Source organism: Hirundo rustica, chromosome 8 (genome assembly GCF_015227805.2).
Source record: "Hirundo rustica isolate bHirRus1 chromosome 8, bHirRus1.pri.v3, whole genome shotgun sequence".
NCBI classification, from domain to species: domain Eukaryota; kingdom Metazoa; phylum Chordata; class Aves; order Passeriformes; family Hirundinidae; genus Hirundo; species Hirundo rustica.
In genome coordinates this window covers 23,371,420-23,393,144 of record NC_053457.1, presented here as the reverse complement: position 1 = coordinate 23,393,144, position 21,725 = coordinate 23,371,420, and the positions used below count along the sequence as shown (strand labels likewise).

At 55.1% G+C, this 21,725-nt stretch overlaps 1 protein-coding gene across 2 annotated transcripts in view; it reads right to left on the bottom strand.

The window, feature by feature from the left end:
• Positions 1–9,929: 9,929 nt before the first annotated feature.
• Positions 9,930–21,725, bottom strand: part of TRIM8 (tripartite motif containing 8) — a 29,945-nt gene continuing 18,149 nt past the window's right edge. For both annotated transcript variants that reach the window (XM_040072090.2, XM_058421659.1), the window contains 5 exons: positions 14,344–14,439; positions 13,352–13,585; positions 12,950–12,981; positions 12,255–12,370; positions 9,930–11,545 (listed from right to left, as the gene is read on the bottom strand). In XM_040072090.2, the coding sequence (XP_039928024.1) occupies positions 10,938–11,545; positions 12,255–12,370; positions 12,950–12,981; positions 13,352–13,585; positions 14,344–14,439 (1,086 nt within the window). In that variant the 3' untranslated portion in view covers positions 9,930–10,937. The remainder of the gene's footprint in view (positions 11,546–12,254; positions 12,371–12,949; positions 12,982–13,351; positions 13,586–14,343; positions 14,440–21,725) is intronic.

Here is a 21,725-nt window from a genome sequence, read left to right as displayed (position 1 = left end):
TCCCTGCCTTGCGAGGGTCTTGGGGGACTGCCCCACGGCAGGCTGGCTGTTCAAGGCCTGAGGTCCCCCAGCGTGGTGCCGGCTGTGGATTGCCCGGGTGGAGGGTGAGGATCCTGGTGAACGGCAGATGGGAAGTGCTCTGTAAAACAAGCGTTCGTTCTTCCTTGGGCCGGCTTCCCTTTAAAAGGATACAGTTGCTGAAATAGGAAAGAGAATGCGATTTCCACCTCCTCCCCAATTCAAATCTAGCCCCAGACTGACAAGGGAGTGGGAGTGATTAGCACGCCAAAGTAGCCATGTCCTGCATGAAGCAAGCTTGGTGACTCCTGGGCCAGTTTCTAATGCACAGATGGTAAAATAATCCCACTGCCCTGCTTGCCAGCTTTGTTTGCTGCCTGCCTGCGAAAGGCCAGAGAATGACTGGGGACTGCATTACCCCTTCCACCTCCTGGAGACGGACGGTCGCGCAGGATGGGGAAAGCTGCATGTACTAAAGCATGTGGCTTTACCACGCGTCAGCGAGTTGACTCATGGAGCCAGGCAGACGGCTGACACCCCTGGAGCTCCCAGCTCCTTTTTCCTCCCTTCCCCTGGACATCTCCACCTCACGGCACAAACATCTGCACTGTACGTGAAGCAGCCCCTGGCCGCCTACGTGTTACAGCTTGGCATATTAAAATCATCTGGGGCTCATCCCATGTCCCCCATACATCAGGATGTACAGTAGCAGTTCGGGGATGATCCGTGTGTAGTTCAGCTGTCTTTGCTGTGGCTGGGGGCACAGGGACAGCTGGGGCAGCAACTGCTTTAGCAATCCAACTTTAATCTGCCTGCGTCCGTGAGTCAGCACCCTCCTCGTGCATCTGTCTCCAGCAGGGAGGCAGGACACGCATGCCGGAGTAGCAGAGCCTTGCTTTAAAAACCAGACGACTGGGGAGCGGGCTGGGGGGGAAGAGCGGGCTCAAGTGAGCTGTTAAGCAATCGCTAATGACACAAAGTGACACAGCTCCGGCTTTGCATGGATTGAGTAAGGAGTCATAAGATGAGATGTTCATTTAAATGCAGCTTGCTCGGTAACTCCCCAGCTGCGCAGGCTTATCGGGAACGCTGCAGATTTGAGCATGGCATGTTCCTGGGTCAGTCCAAGGAGGAGAAATTCATCCCGGCATCACTGCAAATTATTCCTTGCAAATAATGTATTTGCCCGATGCAAGCAATGTAAAGAATTGCAGCCCTTTCCTGTGGGCAGGCTTGTGCTGGCTGAGTGGCAGAGCTTTGTGCCAGATAGTCCCCAAGCTTTCGATTTGTCTGCATTGCTTACCAGGTGCAGAGAGAAATGCTTGGCTATCTCTCCACTGGCCCAGGCAGGGCAGGGCAAAGCACCCTTTGGGGCTCAGGCATTGATCTTTCACACTTGCAAGGGACCTGAGTAGGTGCTTTCCTGCTCCCTACTCTTTTAGCCGTGGCAAACTTGGTCTGTGAGACCCCACCACTGCCACAGTTGGCTTCCTGGGGCAGAAAAGAATCCAGGAGGGGATTGTGGAGTTTTTTAAGTCTCAGTGTTGGTTAAAATTGGAAATGTGTGTAAAATAAATGTGTCGAATTTTCTGATCACTTTAGTTGGGAAGGAAATTTGCCCTATTGAACTCAGGATCCAGAAACATTTGCTGGCTCATTCATTATGTTTGCTTGTAGCCACACGTATTGGTTGTGTGCATCTGTAACTGCCAGAGTGTCACCTGTAAACTAGTAGTTAATTTGGTTTTCCTGTGCCAGGTGGTAAGACAGGAAGACCGGGATAGAGTGAACTGTGCTGGGAGGATGGAGGTGGGGGGGTAAAATGACCATGTCTTAGGTATATAATCCTGCAGTGATGGCTGTAAATGTTCATTGTATTGTAAACGTTTCTCTGTGCAACCTGGTGAAAATGTATAAGGATTTGAGGTTATGTTCACTTGCTGCTCCTTATCTGAATGTATTTACATCTGCTATGGCCTCTACAGGGCTCTCTGCCCTGGGCAGCACCTGGTTAAAAACCACCTGGACAACTGTCTGGGGCAGCCAGATACGCCTGCCACCGATGAATGCAGCCTCTGCCCCCTGCCAGCCCTTCAGCCCCGCCCAGGTTTATGGCAGTGGCACACGCAGGGCTCCTTCCTTCCAGCCCTGTCAGCCTCGCCCTCCTTTAAAGTGAGGCTGGGGGAACCAAGCGTCTCACCGGTATGGGTGGAGCTCTGCCACAGGTCGCATCAAATCCTGGATTTTTAAAGCCAGAAGGGACCGTTGTGTTCCTCTTTCCTGACCTCCCGCATAACACAGCCCGTTAAACCCCACCCAGCCGTGGTGACTCACGACTGAACCAGAGCTGCTCTGGTAGGAAGAAACCCAGCCATGATTTAAAGGCTCCGAGTGACAGACAAACCTCGGGATGTTTGTCACAGGGGTTAATTCCCCTCCCGTGCTTCACTTTCACATCATTAAATCTGGTTCTACCTTTGCGATAGATGAAAGGAGCCTCTCCTGCTCCTGCCCCATTGTGTTCCCTGCAGGGGAGAGGTGCTGGAGAAGTGAAATTCTCCAAGGGCATGTCAGAAAACCTGAGTCCAAGTCACTGCTCTGACCACGAGTGCTGGGTGTGGGGACTCGTGTCCTCACCCAGCTGTGGCCGTGTCCTCCACTGCAGCTTCACTGGAGAATGTCTCTCCTGCCCTTGGAGAATGCTCACCAAAGCCTCTTTCAAACTTCTCCCATTTTCCCCACTACATGTAATGTTTCTTGCACATTAATGACTTCTCTCTCTGACCATAACTGGTCACCAGTCTCTTTTTATGAAGAGTACTGGGATGAGACCAGCCCACTCCAACCCACGCTCACTCTTCTCCAAAAGCAAAAGGTGGTGGCTGTTGCATTCCCTGGACTGGCCAGGTCCACGCAAGCTCTTTCTTTTATGTTCCCTTTTTGTATTTGGCCAAAAAGGGATATTTGCAATATCTGGTCATGTTGTTACTCAGTGTATAATTTAGATGTCTTTGTCAAAAAAAAAAAAAAAGGGAAATAAATTAAAATTTAGTAGAAAGACAACTGGTGTTTGGGGGTGATCCTTTTTTCTTCAGCAGGTTCATCTTCTGACAGGATTGTCTCTCCCCAAGAAGCCCCCAGTCAGGCCACAGAGCTGCTCTTCCATTGCTCCTGTCACCCCACCAGAAATTGTTGCTGGTACTAGAAGTGATTAAAACTATTGAAGAAGCCTTTTTCCTTTGGATTTTCACTATTCCAAAACTATCAGAGAATCAGCCAGCGAGAAAGGGAAACTCTGGGAGGATCTTCTTTTTTCAAAAATCGTGTTGTAGGTTAAAAAAAGCATGTCATGAAACACATTTTCCGCTGACCTGGCAGGAAAAGGGAAGGGGAAAAAGGAAAGCAGCAAACTATTTAGGTTTAGTTCAGTGAAATGGGGTTGGGAGGGGGTTAGGAGGGAGGGAAGCAAATCCGCTGCTTTCCAGCTAATCTGACTCATTACTGTTCCTGCAACACCCAGATGGGCCAAAAAGTGAGAAACTGTTAGAACTCTTTAAAACATCAGCTCCCTCCCTGCACAGTCAGGATGCCTGGAAGGCTGTCAGAGCCACTGGAAAAAAAACATTAAAGATGGTCACACTTAATTTCTTTTCTCTTTTTTTTTTTTTTTTTTTTAAGTCACGCTTTATGCTCAGTCCTGGTATTTTTTCAGCGAAGTAGGAAATACTTTTTCATCTTGTTTGCCTAATGGATTGGATGTGAAAAATATTTCTCTGGCAAGTGAACACCCTGAGAGTTGTTTGACTTGTCACAACGTTATGTATCGGCCCCTGCGGCCCCCGGCCCCCGAAGCCGCTGCGCTTCCCCTGGCCTGTTGCTGTTTACGGTGGGACGCGGTAATTTATGGGGAGGCTGCGTGTGACCTTGCATGCGTCTGCTCGAGCAAACCGCGGGTCCCTTCCCTGCACGAGCCCCGCTTTACATCCACGTGATGAATTTAGTGCTCCCGAAAGGACGAGGAACCGAGCGGATTGGGTGTGGGGAGGAGGGAAAAAGAGAAAATAATAATCTGCAGCCTGCAGGAGAAAAAAACACTGAGATTTTTGTTCCTCTTCGACCAGTATTTCCCTGTTTATGGCCTCGCACCCCCGGACGCCTGCCTTTATCAGGGCAGAGAAGTGGTCTGTGGCCGCAGAGCCGGATATTTCAGCCTCCGCGTTCTCGCCGCGTTGGCATCCCCCAGCCCGGCCGCGCTCTGCTGGGACACCTCGGAGCAGGGCAGCTGGACCGATGGCCACGGCCGTGCTCCAGCCCACCCACCCAGGCACACACCCAGGCGCTGGCTGAAGCTTTTTTTCATTTTATTTTGTTTTGTTTAAGTGGAAACAAGCTCACACCACAGCCTCGTGATTGGCTCCTGCCGAAATGGCAGCTTCGGGCTCAGTTGGCTGAATTTGGGCTTGTTGGATTTTTTATTGCAATCTGTTCACTTATTTCCCTTCCCAGCACCGATTGGAAGCAAAACTCTTGTAAAGCTGCGGTCAGGCTTGTGCCCGTGCTGGGGGACGCTGTCGAAGGCTTGCTGGAAACAGCACGGGGTGGGGGGTGCCCCCTCTGCATTTCCTATGAAGCCATCTAACCAAGATTAATATCTGTATCATTTTTAATGGGAAAAGGGAAAAAAAAAAATCACATTCACAAGGGGAAGGGCTGGAAAGAGCCCCTCTGCTTGCAACGTGCTGTGACCGCACGCCTCCGAGCTGCAGCCCTCTGGGCGGCACAGCCGGGCAGCCAAACGCAGCCCCAAGTAAATAATCCTCAAAGGAAGGGGGGCTGGCAGGTGGGTTAGGCCCCAAGTCTGAGCTGCATTAGGAGCTGGCAGGAACGCCCTGCAAGTAAATCACCTGGATGAGAGATATTTTTAAACAGAAGTTGTCCTTGCTGCTTGGCTTTGCAACATTTATGCTACCAATGAGAGCCACAGCCTGCAAGATTTAATGCTTCTTTGTCTGACAGGAGCTTGGGGTGCTGAGGGGGACACTGTTGGGGACAGCGAGTCCCTCCTGCCGAGAGCATCGCTGTGGGCTGGGACACTGTGCCGTCCCCAGCCTGTGACAGCTGGATCCCAACTGACCTGACCAAGCCCAGCGTCTTGGGGTGGCTGGGCCAGCTGTCCTGCCCCAGCTCCATCACCCTCCCTGATGTCAGACAGGAGGATTTATATGTATTTTGGGTTCATTTTTATAGCTGGCACCTGTGAGGCCAGAGCCAGGAAGGGATAAGCAAAGGGGCCTTAGTGTGAGGGGCTGGGTCGGTAGCCTGGGCATGGAGAGCTGATCTGGGGAATGGGGAAAAAGGCGTGGCAAGCTCTCCGCACCTGGGGACAGTGCTTGGGGCTGGGACCGGGCAGAGCTGGGCCTGGCTGGCGGCTGCTTTTGGAGCTGGGGCAGGAGCCGCAGCTCTCACAGCCCGGGGGGGTTGGGAGGGGCCCTGAATTGGGTGCATTCAGCACAGCACAGCTGGTGTGGGCTGCGGGGCGGGGGGGCCGCAGTTGCTCCTGACACTTTTGCCTCTGAATGTGATGATAAACTCCCTTTCCCGATTAGTGCTGATCCCTCTGCCTCCAAAACAGTTGGCCCTAATGAACATACGGCCCAACAGCTGTAAGCGGTTATACATATGCATGGATATATATATTTATCCCCCCCCCCAGCCCATCCATATATACTGGAGATCACAGCTGTTGCTATTCTTCCTTGCAATGCAGATCAGACGCTCTCTCTCTTTGGAGTCTTACTTGACCTATTTTGCAGGCGCAAGATTTTTTGTGATGATGATTTCCCCAGTTGGTGCTTTTGATTCTGCCTGAAACATCTTGATTGAAGGCAAACAATGGCAGCTCCGGCAGCCGGCAGCGCCCCGCACCCACGCGCCGCCCCGGCCCCGCCAGCCGCCACGCGCCGGGGGGGCCCCGGGACGGCTCCGGCCCACAGCGGCTGCTGGCTGGTCCGTCCCGACCCAGCTCCTCTGATGCCACTTCCCTGTGCCCACGGGACATGGCTCTGCCACCTGGCCCACCGCCTAGGCCATCCAACCTGGACCTTGAGGCTTGTGCTGGTGTCCCCACCCTCTGCCCAGCTGTCCCCTGCTCAGCCCTGAGCGTCTCCCCACCAGCTGGAAACTGCCCCACCACCCCAAAATCTTGCAAATCAGGTGGTGATGGCCCTTGAGGTCCCAGGGGTGTCAGCTATAAGACCAAAGGGGGAGAGGGTGCCAGAGCTGGCAGGGATGTCAGAACCGCAGTGGCTGCATTGCAGCATCGTATGGGTGATGGACACCTTTGAAGTGCATTCTCCAGTGACCCCCAGCCTCTGCTCGCTGCTTAACACAAAGTTTCGGGGCTGTGAGGGAGCCTCCCCTGTCTCTACAGCCCTCCCCGTCCATACAGGGTGCCCCAAAGAAGGGCCTCAAAGCCACCACATCCTGGCAAGGAAAAGCGGCCATCCGGGCTCACACAAAGCCATTTCTTGTTTGGCATTTTTGTTTGAAGTGTGTCCTTCATCTGGGTTTCTACAGCAACTGGGAAATTCCTATTCTGGCCCAGCTGGAGGGAGTGAAGCATCCAGGGGAGCAGAGCAGGAGGGCAGGAGGCGAGGATTGAGGGCAGGAGAGGAAGAAGCAAAAAATACATTTTTTGGGAAGTGGGGCTGCATTTTCTGCCTCCCTCTTGGGCCCAGGGCTGCTGCAGCTGGGACAGGATTCCAACCCTGTCCATGTCGCTCTGTCTTCAGAGGCAGTGCTGCCAGCTGGGGCCAAATCAGGGGGTGTAAAACACCAGATTTTAGGGTCCCTTTAGGTAAGGAGTAGTCTGCTGTATCCCACCCTGGTTGGCCCTGGCATGCATCCTCAGAGTCCCTGTGTCAGCCTGGGTTACAATGAGTGAATTACATTAGAAACACACTTTTCTTAAAAGAAAGCAACAAAACCCAATGAAACACCAGTGGTTCATCTTAGACAGAGAGTCTCTTCATTTATTCATTATGAGATAATACCCAAATCTGGCTAATTAATATTCCTGCATATTTTTCCAAGGGCTGATGAGGTATCTTAAACATCTCATGGAGATGGGCTTTCATATTTATAAGGTTGATGTGCAAACTTAAATTGACACCGTCTAAATATACTCTCATGTTTAAGCATGGGGCTTTCACTCCCAAGGCGCCGAGGGCATTCCCGGGGCACACGCCCTGGCTGGAAGCAGGACCTGGGGCTCAGTGGGTGGGAGAGCTGCCCAAAAAGGCTCCTGCAAGGCAGGGCGTGATGTTGTGTGGTCCATCTTTCCGCAAAGATGTGGGATTCCTGTTTGCTTTGGTAACGGGAACAGAGCGCAACCGGCACTGACCTGGTGGTCGCGGGGCCGGCGGCGTTTTGCGGTGGAGGATCAATGTGAGCACCCACACAGCCGGACGTGTTGATGGGTACCAGGGCAGGGTCTGCAGCTTCCTGCTGAAAGCCTTCTCCAAGGTTAAAAATAGGACTTGGTTGCAAACTGAAAGCCTGGTTTGCATTTGCCCTCATTATGTTGATTGCTTATTTACATGTATGCAAATGGAGGAAGAGGCAGTGGCTCCTCCACCTGGGGACCCCTTTGGCACAGGAGAGCCTGAACCCCGCTGGGTAAATCCCTGCTGAGGGCTGGGCCACGGAGCTGTGCCCCTTCCCAGGATCACCCTGAAAGCGAAGCGTCATCCCCTCTCGCCGTGCCGATGCGAGGGCTGAGCCGCAGTCCCGTGCCCTGAGCGCGGTGGCCGGCGGCACGGTGGTTACAGCAGCCATTGCCTCTCCCCTCATTCTGCTCCACCAGATGTGCGTGTCCAGCTCCAGCTGTTCCCCATCAGCCTCCCCCGTGCAGCACCGCCAGCCCTGGGATCCTTTTTCCACCCGGCCCCACGTCCTTCATCAGACACCAATTTGGTCCGGCCCAGCTGCTCATTTTTCTTTCCGCCGTGTGACATGTTTTCACCTGGCTCCTAATCCGTCTCTTTCCATTCACAACTCGAGCTGTTTATGGATGTGCCTCTGCTCCCCCTCGCTCTCCCCACCCCCCGGACAGAGCCATCCATCAATAAAACCCCGCTGTGCCCCCGAGCGTCAGCGCTTCCCCTCCCAGGACACCAATATCCCAACAGGGCCACAGGCACACATTCCTCCTCCCGCTCCACGGGGGGACCCCATGGGGTCATTGCTGTCCTCCTCACCACCAGCAGCACATGGGGCTTGATGGCACTGATGGTCCTGGAAGCTGGGGCACCCAGGACACCAGGGGACCCTTCCTGGATGGAGGAGGCAAGAGAGGGCCGTGGCCCCTCTGCTCTGCATGGGCACACACTCTTGTGGGGCTGGTCCCTCCAGCGAAGGTGTGGGGTGAGAGTGGCCCGTAACAGGGAGACTCCTAATCTTTGGGGGTCACCCTGCAGGATGGGGGCTGTGCCTGTGGCCCCTCATCAGTAGGTGACAGGTGCTTTAATGCCTGGGCAGGCAGCTGTTGCTGTCACAGGAGAAGGCAGCTGTGCCAAGGAGGAAGAGGATGATGAGGAGGAGGACAGCTGGGCAGTCAAACCTAGAGGCACCAAGCCTAAGGGCCATGGCTGGAGAGTACCCTGGGGTGTGGGGCGGCCCTGGCTGTGCATTGGGGACCCTCCTCCACAGGGAGGGACGTCACTCATCTCATCTGTATCCCCATCACCCCAGGGCTCTTCTTCACCCCCCAAGAGCCAGCCTTATTAATATGGAGGGGAGAGATCATGGGATCCCTGTGGAGCCACCCTGCAGGGCTTTGCTTTTGACTGAGAAGCAAACCCCCAAATATCCCAGTGGACTGGGGGCTTCCTGAAGAGCCTGAGCAGGAGAGGGTTGGGAAGAACGCAGCAGGACAGCAGGGCTGAGCTGCCGAGCTCTGCAGCCTGCGTGTACAAGAACACTCACGGCAGGAGCTGCTGGCTCCCCAACCCAGCACTGCCTGGGAAGCTGTCCAGGGTTGTGCAGCCACCTCTGTTGGAATGGAATGGGGGGAGTTAGTGAGAGGGTCCCCCCGCCTTGAACCCACTGTTCCCGTTTCAGCTCACTGAGACTTTCTCCCCAGTTCCCACTAAAGCAGCACAGGGGGAATCCAAACCGGAACTAAACCAGGGGGTGTGTTGCAATCAAGAAAAAAATAAAGCAAGCTGAGCCCAAAGAGAGCATTGGAAAACCCCTCCTGCCTCTAGGACACTGCTCTGCTTTATGAAGTCAGCCTCATTTTCCCCAGACAAAGATCGCCCCTGCACAGCCCCAGCCAGGCCGGCCCACGGCCCCACTGCACGTCCTGGACGAAGGGCTCCTCCTCGCCCTTCCCAGCCTCGGCTGAGCACAGAGGGTCCCCAAACCAGCCCGGGGTGCTGCCAGCACCCACAAAGCCCCAGGGGGCAGTGGGGCTTTGGTGGGGATGAAGGCTCAATGGCTGTGTGCCGGGGCAGCAGCATGGCCAGAATGGTGGACGCTGGCAGAGCCAGGAAAGCTGCAGTCCCCGACCCAGTCCCCATCCCACAATGGCGATTGTTCTGGAGCCCACGGGCAGGATGCGGCCCGGCCAGCTCCGTGCCTGACTCACATCCTCACCGCCTGGGAGGGAGCTGGTGCAGAGCCGCATCGCCAGCGCACCTTCCCACGGGGCTGGGACACGGGATGGGGCTGGTGGGGACCCCCTCCACACCTGGGACCCGCTGCCGCCCCACCGCCGAGCTGCTCCCCCCAAAGAGCCCCTCCAGAAACCCCCCGCCATCGGCCGGCCCCTGCGGGACTGGGGAGCGCTTCCTTCCGAAAGCAGGTTGGAGCTGGCGTTCCCGGGGGAAGAGCTGCAGCAGAGCGAGGCGTTTGCACTAAGTGATCACATTTATTTGAATATTTTGCGTGTGTGTGTGTGTGTGTGTGTGTGTGTGTGTCTAAAATCGGTTACAGAATAAATACCTGTGCCTTATAGCAGGAAGTCCACTTTTTTTTTATACAAAGTGCTTGTTACAGGAAGTTGCATCAGCGATATGCAGGAGGGGAGTGCGTTTCGGTCACGCTTCCCCTCCTGAAAACTAGAACAGATTTTTTTTTTTTATTTATTTATTTGTGGTTTTTTGTAAAGTTTCTTTTCCCTTTTTTTTTTTTTTTTTGTTTTGTGCATTAAATTTCCTGCCATTGTGTATTTACAAATCTCTGAAAGAAGGAAAAAAATGCCAATATGCATGAGAAGTGGCCTTGTAACACAAAAAAAAAAAAAAAAAAAAATCAGCCTTTAAAAAAAAAAAAAGTAACAAACCCAAAATCTACAAGTATCATTTCATACTGAATCAATGATAGATTTTTTCTTTTTTTTTCTTTTTAAAAAGGGAAAGAAAGGGGTGGGGAAAGGGGTGGGGAAAGGGGCAAAACTGAACCAAACCAGAAGAAATAAACTCGGAGAAATAGAAAGAGAGAAGGTGCCATTGTCCCTTCTGAAGTTTTCCAAAGGCAGAGAGGAGCAAGGAAGAGCACAACGCACAGACCCAAATGTCCGACTGAAATCCCCATCAATTTCTTCTCGGTAATTTCTCCCTCGTGTCTACCCAGCGAGGGGCAGGAAGGACTTCCAAAATTAAATTAAAAAAAGGCATTAAAATGAAAAAAAAAAATTTCATTTTGAAAGGATTAAAAAAAAAAAAAAAAAAAAAAGAAAAGAGATACGACAGAACAACCCTCCCCAAAATCCTGGAGGGGCGTGAGGCAGGGAAAAAATCGGGTTTGATTTCAGAGTTGGGGCGGGGGTGGAAAAAAAAAAAAAAGAAAAGCCAAACCAAACCAGACTTTTCTCTCTGAACACGTCATCGAGCGGGACTCTCCGGAGAGTGCGACGGTTAACTGGTGACGTAGTGTTTGGCCGACGGCTGGCCGTAGACCCTATAGAAATCCTGCCGCCCGTGCTGCTGGGATGCATCAATCCATTCCCTCACGGCAAGTCCCGGGAGCGACTGGGGGACGGCGGGGGCGGGCGGCAGCGGGTGCGAGTACTCCTGCGACGAGACTGTCCAGGGGAAGTGCCCCGACCGCGGGTAGGGCTGGTGCCCGCCGTGGTTGGACACCGAGGAACAGTAACAGTTATCCACGGAGCAGACGAGGATTTTGCGCCCGCCGTACTGGGAGAGCACGGACTGCTGAGATGACGTGGTGTTGGGGTAGTGAGATGGGTTGAAGACGGAGCCCGAGTGCACCGGCTGCGGGCCGCTAGGAAGTCCAACTATGTGCTGCGTGGAGCTACAAGGCACCATGGCTTGTGCGGACTGCCCCTCGCCAGCCGAAGCGCCCTGGCTCATGTACTGGCTCGCCACAGTCCCGGACGATGGCTCGAGGAAGCTGCCCTCGGGAAAGGCGGTGGAGTGCTTGCGCTTCTCCGCGCCGGAGTTGCTGACGGTGCAGGGGTACATGGGGATGCTCTGCAGGAAGGGGACGGGGGTGCTCAAAGGACCTGCGGAGGGGAACAGGAGGGGGGGGGGTCGCATTAAGCACGGCATGGCGTGGCTCCACGGTGCTCCGCTTGCTGACCCGAAGCTGCAGCGCAGCCCCGAGACCCACGTGCCAGCCCCACGTGTGCAGAGGGTCCCCCAGCCCGCCCCACCGGTGGCAAACCACGCACACGGCCCCGTGCAGGTGGATTTGCAGAGTCAGTTCTGGGCCCTTGCCAGCAGTCCCAGGCACTGCTCTGCAAACAGCCGATGAACACAGACCCTAACAGGAGCAGAGTGGGACAGCCCGGGGAATAAACACGAATCCCCCAAGGAGGGGACTGGGAAGCCTCCACAGGACGTGGTCTGCTCCCAGGCATTAGCTGGGGGCTGTGGGACCATGCCAACCCCTGACTGTCCCTGCCCACATGCTGACCCCCCTCTTTCCACTGACACTTCCTGGCAATGGCCGAGCCCCCAAAAGCTCTGTAATTCAGGCTTCTGTGTAACCCCAGAACACAGCCATTTCACAAGACAAGGAAAATGCCCTGGGGACAGTCAGGAACTGGCTTTGTGACTTTCCATGCCCCTGATGACTGCAGAGGGGCTTCAAGGGGTCCCTGCCCGAAAGAGCTTGCCCCACCCTTTTGTACTGGGATCTGCAGGGCAGCCTGCTATGGATACAGGAGGTAGTGAGGTCCCATGGCCCTGCATCCCTCAGGTTTCACCTACCTTCCAGCAACTTCCTCAGCTGTTTCTCCTTCTTGGCGATCTCGTTCAGGAAGAGCTTGGAGTTGAGGTGGCCAATTTTGGGTGGGGGCAGGCTGCCACCTGTACAGTTCTGAGTCCTGTTGGGGATGGCAGGCAGAGTGGCGTGAGTTACTGGGCTGCATTCTCGTTGCAGAGGTAGACTCAAGCAAGGGACAGCTCCTCCCCCCACACCCTCCTGGAGCCAAACCCCCTCCCTAGGGTAGAGGACAGAAGTGAGCTGGCTGTCTCTGGCAGGCAGGACCTTCCCTGTCCAGTTTAGCTTGCATGTCCCCTACCAGGGCACACCTCCTGCAGTCCATGTCCCCACTGCATGGCCATCCCAGCTCACCTCCGCTCTGCTAGTGCTGGTTTTAACCCTGTGCCCTGTCTCTGCCCAGACAGAGCCCTGCACCCCAACCTGGCTGGTCCCATCCTCTGCTCTTTCACAAGCACAACACCGAGTTTCCCCTAGTCCGTGGGAAGGACCTGATTCAGTGGTTGCATGAGGGGATTTTTTCATCCTCCCAGAGAGAGGAGGAAGCTGAGCACGGCACATGCTTCCCCCAAACCCTGTAGCATCCCTGGCCCTGGTCTTCCTCTGGATATTGTGCTGCTGCCCCCCCCTGGGGACATGAATACACCCTTTCCCCCAAACATGTCTGTCCCGCTGTGCTTACCTGTCCATTAAGATTTTCACAGACTTGGTGTTCTAGAAGTGGAAGGAGAAGCTCTGGTCAGTAAGGCCAATCCCTGACATGGCGGCCATGTCCCCTTTCAGTGTCAGCTTCCATGGCACCCCAGGATGGGACAGTCTGACCATGGGCACTGAGCCCCCTCTCCCCTGAATGGGCTGCTCCAGCCCCATCTCCAGCTGTGGCACCTCCTCATTTGAGGCCAGCACATCGATTGCCCCACCTCTCCTTGACTTCTTCCACTGCTGAGCACTCTGGAGGCATCAGCCAGCCCTGCTAATGTCCCCATCCTGCTCCCCACCACACCCCACACCTACTCAATTCTTCCCCCACAACTAAACCTCTCCACAGTGTCCGTCCCACCCTGTCATGGGCAGCCTGTCTTACCTTCATGAAGTTGATGTCCTCAGTTTTGTCGAACATGACCTGCACAGAGCTGAGGAGCTTCTTGGCCTCCTGCATGCGCTCATTGAGGTGCAGAACCTGGGCTGCATTCTCGTTGCAGAACTTGGCCTGGGCCTTGTCCAGGATCTCCATGGTCTTCCGCAAGTCCTCATCCAAGATCTGGTGCATCTTCTCGTACTGCAGGCGCACCTCATCCTTCAGCTGGCTCACCTTCTCCTGGGGGGAGGAGTAGGGTCAGGCCCTCTGTGCCCTTCGACCTCTTCCATGATGTCCCAGGACACCTGGGTCCTTTCTCAACAGTGGAGAATGCAACCTGAAAGCTGCGCCCCAGCTCTGCTCTCCTGCAACACCCAGACTGCTCAACCCCTGCTGTCAACCACCACGTGGGACTTCTATGTGCCAGAACAGGGACGCTGTGAAGGTTTGATTGGTTCAGCAGATTCCTGGACGTACTTGTGGGGATCAGCTCCAGAGACCCCATGCCAAGGAACAACCTGCTGCACCACCAATGGAAGTGTGTTCCCTTGAAAAATCCCATCCCTCTCCATCTCTATACCCTTTCCCATCTTCATCCTCATCCCCAGCCCCACCCCAGGCTGGAGAGACACTTCATGTTCTTTCCCATTGTGCTCTGGAAGGCCAAGGGGCTTTAGGGACCACAAGCACTCCCTTCCTCAGAGAAGCTGTGCTGAGCTGAGGACAGGATGGGCCACCTGATATTTAAGGACAACCTTGTTCCTCACCTCCCAACTCAACCTAGAACCCGTGAGGCTGCAGAGCAGCTCCAAACACATTTTGCCTCCCAAAATGATGACTGACAACACAGAAATGGAGGCAGGAAGCCTATCCAGCTGCTCCTGCATGTCCACCTCCCTCCGTGCCCACCTGGCCCCTGTGTCCCAGGAGCTTGTCCCCATTGTGCCCTCGGGTGACAGGCCCCAGGACGGGCCGTGGCAGCGTGAAGCACTGGTTACCTCGACCAGCCGCTTGTCCGATTCCAGCTTGTAGAGCTGCTCCTCGATGTCCTGCTCCCGCTCCTCCAGGCGGTCCTGCTGCTTCATCAGCATCTTCTGCAGAGATGGGGGAAAGCAGCATCGTCAGAGCCCAGCAGCCACATGTGCCAGTGAACAGCAGTGCTGCCCACACTGGTTCTGCCCACGTGGTTCAGGAGGGATGGTGCTTTTTCCCAGCAGGATGCCACTGCCAGGCTGAAGGCGCTCGCGTAGCTTGTGGAGCTGGAAGCCCGGTTCCTCCAACGGCAGAAACGGCAGAGGGGCTGCGTGTGCCGGCCTGCGTTATCGGCTGGGTTGGGTCCCCTGCATGGGGGCAGCACCTCAGGTAACTTTCTGCAGCCCGGTCAGTGGGGTTGGGCCAGGGCCAAGCCTTGGGGACTGTGGGGGGACAGAGAGAGGCTCATCCCCCACTAAGGCAGAACCATTTTGAGGCCCATCACCCATCGCTGGCAGGCTCCTGGGAGACATCACCACCTCCCTCGCGCTCCCGTATGCCACACCAAATCCTTTCTCCCTTCCCTGCCTCCTTGACAAGCCCCAGAGCCAGCGTCAGCGTAATCTGGAGGGACAGAGTGAGGAGGAACGGGGCCTCCCCCCGCCACACTGCCAGCCCCCAGCCCACTCCTTGGGGCTGGGGCTGGGCCATCCACCGAATAACTGGGACAAAACCTTATCCCCAGCGACCAGCGTGAGCGCCTTCCCCCTGCATGCCTCCCAGCCGGGAGAAACCCACTGCCCACGAGAGAAGGGCTCCATCCCTGTGAGCAGGAGCAGGGCTTCCCGAAACACCCCTCAAAATCAACTCCAAATATGCGCCCTTCATGCTTACTGGGGGAAAAGCCAGGATGCCAGCGGGGCGAGGAGAAGGGTTTCGCCTGGCACAGAGATGCGGCGTTAGAGACTCAACGATGGGGGCGAGATGGAAAGAAACCGGCAGCAAGAATGAATTTCGAGGGGATTATTGCTATTATAAACTGCCACTCGGGAATTTATAATCAAGTAATTAATTCCTGGACGAGGCGGGAGGGGGAGGGTGGCAGAGGCGCTGCCGGGATTAATTGCATTGCAGGGAAAGGCTGTCACCTCCGACTCAATGCAGGAGCAGGAATGCGAAGCCTCCTCCCTCCTGTTGTTTTTCTTAAGGTCTCAGGCACCTCCAGCCTTACTGTCACTGGGTTCCTACCACTAATAATAACGAGGAGCTAAAAAAACCCAGCTTCCCACTCACAGGCACACTCCACATGCATTCCCGGGGCCCACGCATGTGCACCCACACAGGCACATGCAGACAGACACACAGACAGCACATCCACTGAAACAGGGCCGAGGGGCAGTCACAGCAACACAGATCCCCAGCCCACGGGGGGACATCTGCTGCGTGTGCGTACGGAAACACAGGGGCCTGCAGCATCCAAGGGCATCCACACGGAGAAAGATTTGATGTATATATTAAAAACCTCCTTCTTTTCATTGTAAAATGATTGTTATTTGTGCTGCTGCAGCATCAGGAGGCTGCAGTCCACTCCCAGTTTTAACACGGTGGGAACTGAGCTCTGGAGAGTGAGTTCAACACCTCTTGCTTGAACCTTGGAGAGTCAAGGGTGCAGGCAGGAACCGTGTCCTAGGTCCTGTGCCAGCAGCCAGGCCTGAGTGTGGAGCTGCTGGGGGCTTCTCTATGGGCTTGGACAGTGTTTTGGGTCAAGCACCGAGCAGAACTGTAGAGCAGGTGGACAGCAGACCCACGCAGGTGGCCTGAAAAGTGGCAGGCAGCAAGCCTGCTCCTGGGCTCCAGAGAAAGAGATGCCTTCCAACATCCCTGCTTGCAGGAGGCCAGCTGAATGTGGGAGTTGGGCAGGTCGTGCAGCGCAGGCCGAGCTGCTCACGCCCCACGCTGGGCAGCCAAAGGACACAGCGAGCTTTGCATGGAGCCCTTCCCTACATCTCCCTCCCCGCCACAGATTCGCCATCTCCACCAGGGACAGCCAGACCCATTCCCACACCAGCCCACCAGGAGGACGGCCAAGTCTAGCCAGGCCCCCAGGAGCAGCCCAGTCCTCTGCCTGACCTCCCTGTCTGCCAGCTGGGACAGGAGTGGGTAAAAAACACAGGACAGGACCCGAGGCTGACAGCTTGCTGGGCACAGAGGCCAAATCCCCACCCCACTCTGTCGTACTCATCAGGTATCTGACATACCCGAGGCAGCCGCTGCCCTTCCCCCCGATGCTGCCAGGATGCTCTCGCAGGGAAAGCAGGGTTTCCCATCACTGGCAAATGCCAGGCAGGCAGAAGCCACTCTGCCAGCCCCACTGGTGTCAGGGACCCCCGAGGGAGGCACCAAACAGCCCCGGACGTGCACGTACCATCGCCCTGCAGCTGCCGTGGCAGAGCTGCCAACCTTTGTGTTTTGTAACAAACCTCAGACTGCTCCACTCCAGGAACCATGCAATTATGTGAAATCACAAATATACATATAAACGTATGTAAAAATAACTTTTTATACATATAAGTTAATTTAATATCCCCTCAAAGCTGGAAAAAGTGACCAAAATCCAACCTAAAGCCATAGAAATCACAGAGAATAGAGGACATGCATGTGGACGTGCAGTGCTTTCTTTAAACCTCATATACGAGCCAATCTCTTGATTTTAGGGTGATTTAAAAACTGTATGTGCCTGGGATTGCAGCAGAATGGGAGAGCTTTTCACCCATAGCAACAAAACCTTAATAAGACACGAGGGTATGAACTACCCTCTCTGGCACCGAGGGGCAAAATCTCATTGTCTATGCAGCACAGGCTGAATTCCTTAGGTATTTTGAAAAGGAAAATATATCCCTTCCCCTTCCATCCCCTCCCAAATCTGGCATTTCTGAAGTCATGAACTCCTCCTCCTCCAGGATCAGAATTTCTCGGGGTAATTTCTCATATTTCATGCATGACCTTGATGCTGGGAGAACCAAGGCTCCCTCTGTACAGGCACCCTTCCCAGGCTGTGAGCGACTCTGATCCCAGTTTGTCTTTTCTGAGACACGTCGCCAGTTTGCGAAACGCATGCTAAAAATGCTTCTTATTCCAACACCAGCTGAGAGCGAGTTCATCTCATTAATTAATAAATAAATTGGTTGCTGGGGTAAGTGGCTGGTCCACCATGACCCTGGTAGACCCCAGTGAGACAGGGCTAGCTCATGCACACCAGCTTCTTCTGCAGGAGATGAACATAATGTCCCCCCTCCTCATGGCAAAAAGTGAAGTGCGGGTACAAAAGAGCTGAGGCCATACAGGGAGCTCGCAAACATGCTGTGGACATCAATCCTGCAAGGGAGCTGGACTGCCAAAGGTGGAAGGACAAAGGAGGGGACGTTATCCTTGACTTCCCTTCGGGAGCAAGGGCGCACTCCTCCCGTGCAGGCAGAGGAGGGCGATTCCTGAGCAGCCACTGTGGCAAGCCAGATGGGTTTGGGGTACCAAGGTCACGCACTGGGAGTGAAACACTGCTTGGAGGGACCTTTCTGCAGGAAGAAAAGCAAGCACTGCAAGGTTTCATTGCAGGGCAGAGGCACACAGCTGGTCCCCGTGGGATTGTGCTGGGGGAAGGCTTGACTTGCTGACCATCGCTATCCACGGCACTTGCTGGGAGGAAACCGCCACCAGGGAAACCGCGCTCGCCCTGCCTGCACCTTACTGCACCTCCCGGTCAGTGCCCACAGGCTGTGCACCGACCCCAGCTCCCAGTGGAGGCCTCAGCATAGGACACATCCAGCCTGCCAGGCAGGGCATGGGGATACGTCTGCTGGGGGACAGGGCAGTCCCAACAGAGAACTCCTGCAACATTAAATGCCTGCAGCCACAAGACAGGAAGATAGTAATAAAGAATTTGATACAGGGCATCTTTGCTTCTCATCCAAGAGCCACTGCATGGCTGCAGCACCACGAGCCTCAGATGTGTTACATGCACGGGTCCAGCTCAACCAGCTGGGAAAAGCCCCACTGTAAATCGGGGCACTGGGGTGTAGGAAGGAGCTCACACCCACCCAAGACCTCCCAGGCAGGGAGCAATCTGTGGGCAAGATGTCTCCCCTGACTTGACTTAGGCTGGTCTCAACACTGTCCTCTCCCAAAGGGCAGAGCTAAGCCTGTGATCACTGCTGAGCCCACAGTAACAGTGGATTATGGCCCTGCCCTGCCTGAGGCTCAGCACTCCCCTCATCCCCCCTTTGCAGCCCCCAGAAGCCCATTGCCCAGGGACCAGCATCGGGGCAGCAAAATCCCATGACATGCCCCAAGGTTTTGTGCTCTCCGAGACTGGTCAGGGCCCTTGTATGCCTCCCAGGGAGAGCTGGCAGGGGAGAGCCTCTGGCACCCCCTTCCCTGGGGGTTCCAGTGCTCACCAGCCCCTGCCCAACTCCCAGCAGAATCAAGGACCCTGGCAGCTTCACCAGAGGCAGAGCGGTGCCCCATGACCTGCTGAGCTGCTGTGGTTTTAAACAAGAGCTGGAGCAGTGAAAAGCCTTACTGTGTTCATAGGGCAAATGGAGCCCGTGCAGCTTCTCTGATGTCTAATAAGCACTGTGCATCCTTCAGGGCCGTTCACCTTGCCAGAGCAACCGGGCGCCCACACACTGACCTGCGGGATGCTTGCAGGACGCTAATTCCCAATAAACTCTGCTGAAACCGACTGTGGGTTTGGAGGGTACTACAGCAGGGCAGGTGGACAAACCACAGGAGTGCACAGCCCTCGTTCTCGTAGGAAACTGGGGGAGCAGAGAGCCAGACTCCCCACAGTGCACCTTTAACCACAGCTGGACAGCTGGCCCAGGACAGGCACACTCACTTCCCTGCCTCTCTCCTTCCTCCTCCTCTGCACCCAGGCCTTCCCCTCGCCGCCAAATCCCAGCCGCTGAGTGAATAAGGACATTGTTTGCAGGCACCGGAAAGCCAGAACAGAGGGAGCAGCTTGGAGCATGAGGGGCAGGAAGGGTGAGGAGGAGGAGGAGGAAGGTGGAACCGGAGCGAGGAAGCTGCAAAGGGCAGATGCCTGTTGCGGGAATGGCTCCAGACACCTGCAGCTCAGCCCAGGGACCGGGATCAAGAGCCCCCATTGAGACACATGTCCCAGCACGTTGCTGGAGACGGGCCTGAAGTCACAGTGACTGAATTTTAATGCACCAAAAGCCCTGGACCAAGGAGGCGAGCGCAACCTTTCGCCTCCCCAGGCCTCCCGCACGCAGGCTTCCCCCTCCCCAGCCCTGCTCCACCGTCAGCTGGACCGTTTTCTGAGAAAACCCCACGCAGTGAGCTATTTTCATCCCTCCTGAAAGTGTCACCCCACCTGCCAACACATCAGAACCTTGACACCGTGCACATCTGGGGCGCAGCATCTTAGTGCCCCCCAAAACAGGATCTCAAATCACGGGATCGCGCACCGCGCACCGCCACAGCCCAAAACCCCTGCAGCATCCCTCCCACCCTGCTGCTGGCCTCCTGCTGACCAGACCCAGGCTCTTTCAAACTCCCCACAGCCCTCACAACACTCGCAGGAGGCCGATGCACTTAAAGGGGCAGGAAGGAAATGCTTGCTGGTTGGGGTTTCATCTTGCACACATTTACAGTAAGCACCAGGCAGAAGGGGAGGTCTCCAGCCAGAGCACGAGGCCTTGCCTCCCCTGGCCAGCCCGGAGCACACGCAGTGCTCCAGGCTTTGGCTTTTCTCACGGTGCTCCTTGTGCAGAGATCAGGCTGGTTTATCCTCAACAGGGGAAGGAAGAGGGGAGGGGAACAGCCTGAGATATTAATAGCTGCCCTTGCTAGGAAGGGATGGAAGCAGCAGCCATGCAGTGAACAGGCACTAAAGAGACCCCCTTGCCCAGCACTGAGGGACCCCTGAGCACCAGGAGAGCTGATGCTTTGTAGAAAAGGACTGAAGGCCAAATAATCAGCTTGGGGGAACAGGATGTACAGGGCCTCTTGCAAGAGCAGCTCTCCACCCTGTTCTCATGCTGGAGTGGGTGAAGATGCCTCCTGCTCGTCCACGTCACCCTGTGAAAAGCTGCGTGGCCTCTGAGCCTTCCCTGGAGAAGAAACCATCAGGCTTAGACCCATGTCCCACCTCCTGTTCCCACCCCAGCTCAGGGCATCCCTGCAGCACAACTGGCACATAGCAGCTGGATGCTCCCACGGAGCCATGACCCACAACTGCTCAGCAGAACCAGGTTGGACCTGGCCCCTGGAGCAGCCCAGGACAGCGCACACGGCAGACCTCGATTCTCTGCAAGTCCCTGTACCAGAGCAGACCCTGTTCCACTGGGCTGTGCCGGTGCCTGCAGCCTGGGACAGCGTTTTTCCCGTGTTTACATCCAGCAGAAAGGAAGAACTCGTTAATAAGGAGAAAATACAAGGCATTGTGTTGCATGGGGCCAGAAGCAGGATTTCTGGAGGCCAGGAAATGGTGACCTATTCTCTGTCAGAAAGCAACCCTCAGGAGGATCTTGAGGATGCTAATTCACCTTCCTGGGCCTCTGTACTTCCCCCTGCTCACTGTAGCCACAGCGGTTGCTTCATGCTGTGCCTCTCACACAAATGGGGGAAACAGGCTGGGGCTCTACCTATCGTTTTTGGACCCCAACTTCAAGCCATGGCCCAGCTGCCACTGCTGACAGTGTCCTTGGAGTAGAGATGGATATTTGCTTTGAGAGGAAAAGGAGGATAAGGGAGATTACAGAGCAGAGAAATGAGGCCAGTGGCTGGAAACACATCACCTCTTTACCAACTGCCCTGCAAGTCCTGGAGGAAGGGGCCTTCCTCTTATTGGGTGTCCAGTATGGGTGATGTACCCCTCAAAACAGAGGCTCCCTCCATGCAAAGGACAACAAGAGACAGGGAAAACTGCCTCTGCCAGACCTGCGGCTCAAGACTCATTCACAACATGTGCCGAAGAGGAAAAAAGGAGCTGGAAATGTACCAGGAAGATGAATACCAGGACAAGAAGCTAGTTTGCACGCCAGGCATGCAGCCAGGCGAGCCATGACTGATGCTACTGGCCCCACAGGACAAAGATGAGTCTTGGTGATAGAATCACAGAATCATAAAATCATTAAGATTGGAAAACACCTCCAAGATCATTGAGTTCAACCTTTGACTGAACACTACCTTGTCAACTAAGCCATTAGCGCTAATGGCCATGTCTAGTCATTTCTTGAACACTTCCAGGGATGGTGACTCCACAACCACCCTGGGCAGTCCATTTCAATGCTTAACCTCCCTTTCAGTGAAAAAAAAATTCCTGATGCCCAACATGAACCTTCCCTAGCACACCCTGAGGCTCGTCCTCGTCACTTGTTTTCTGGGA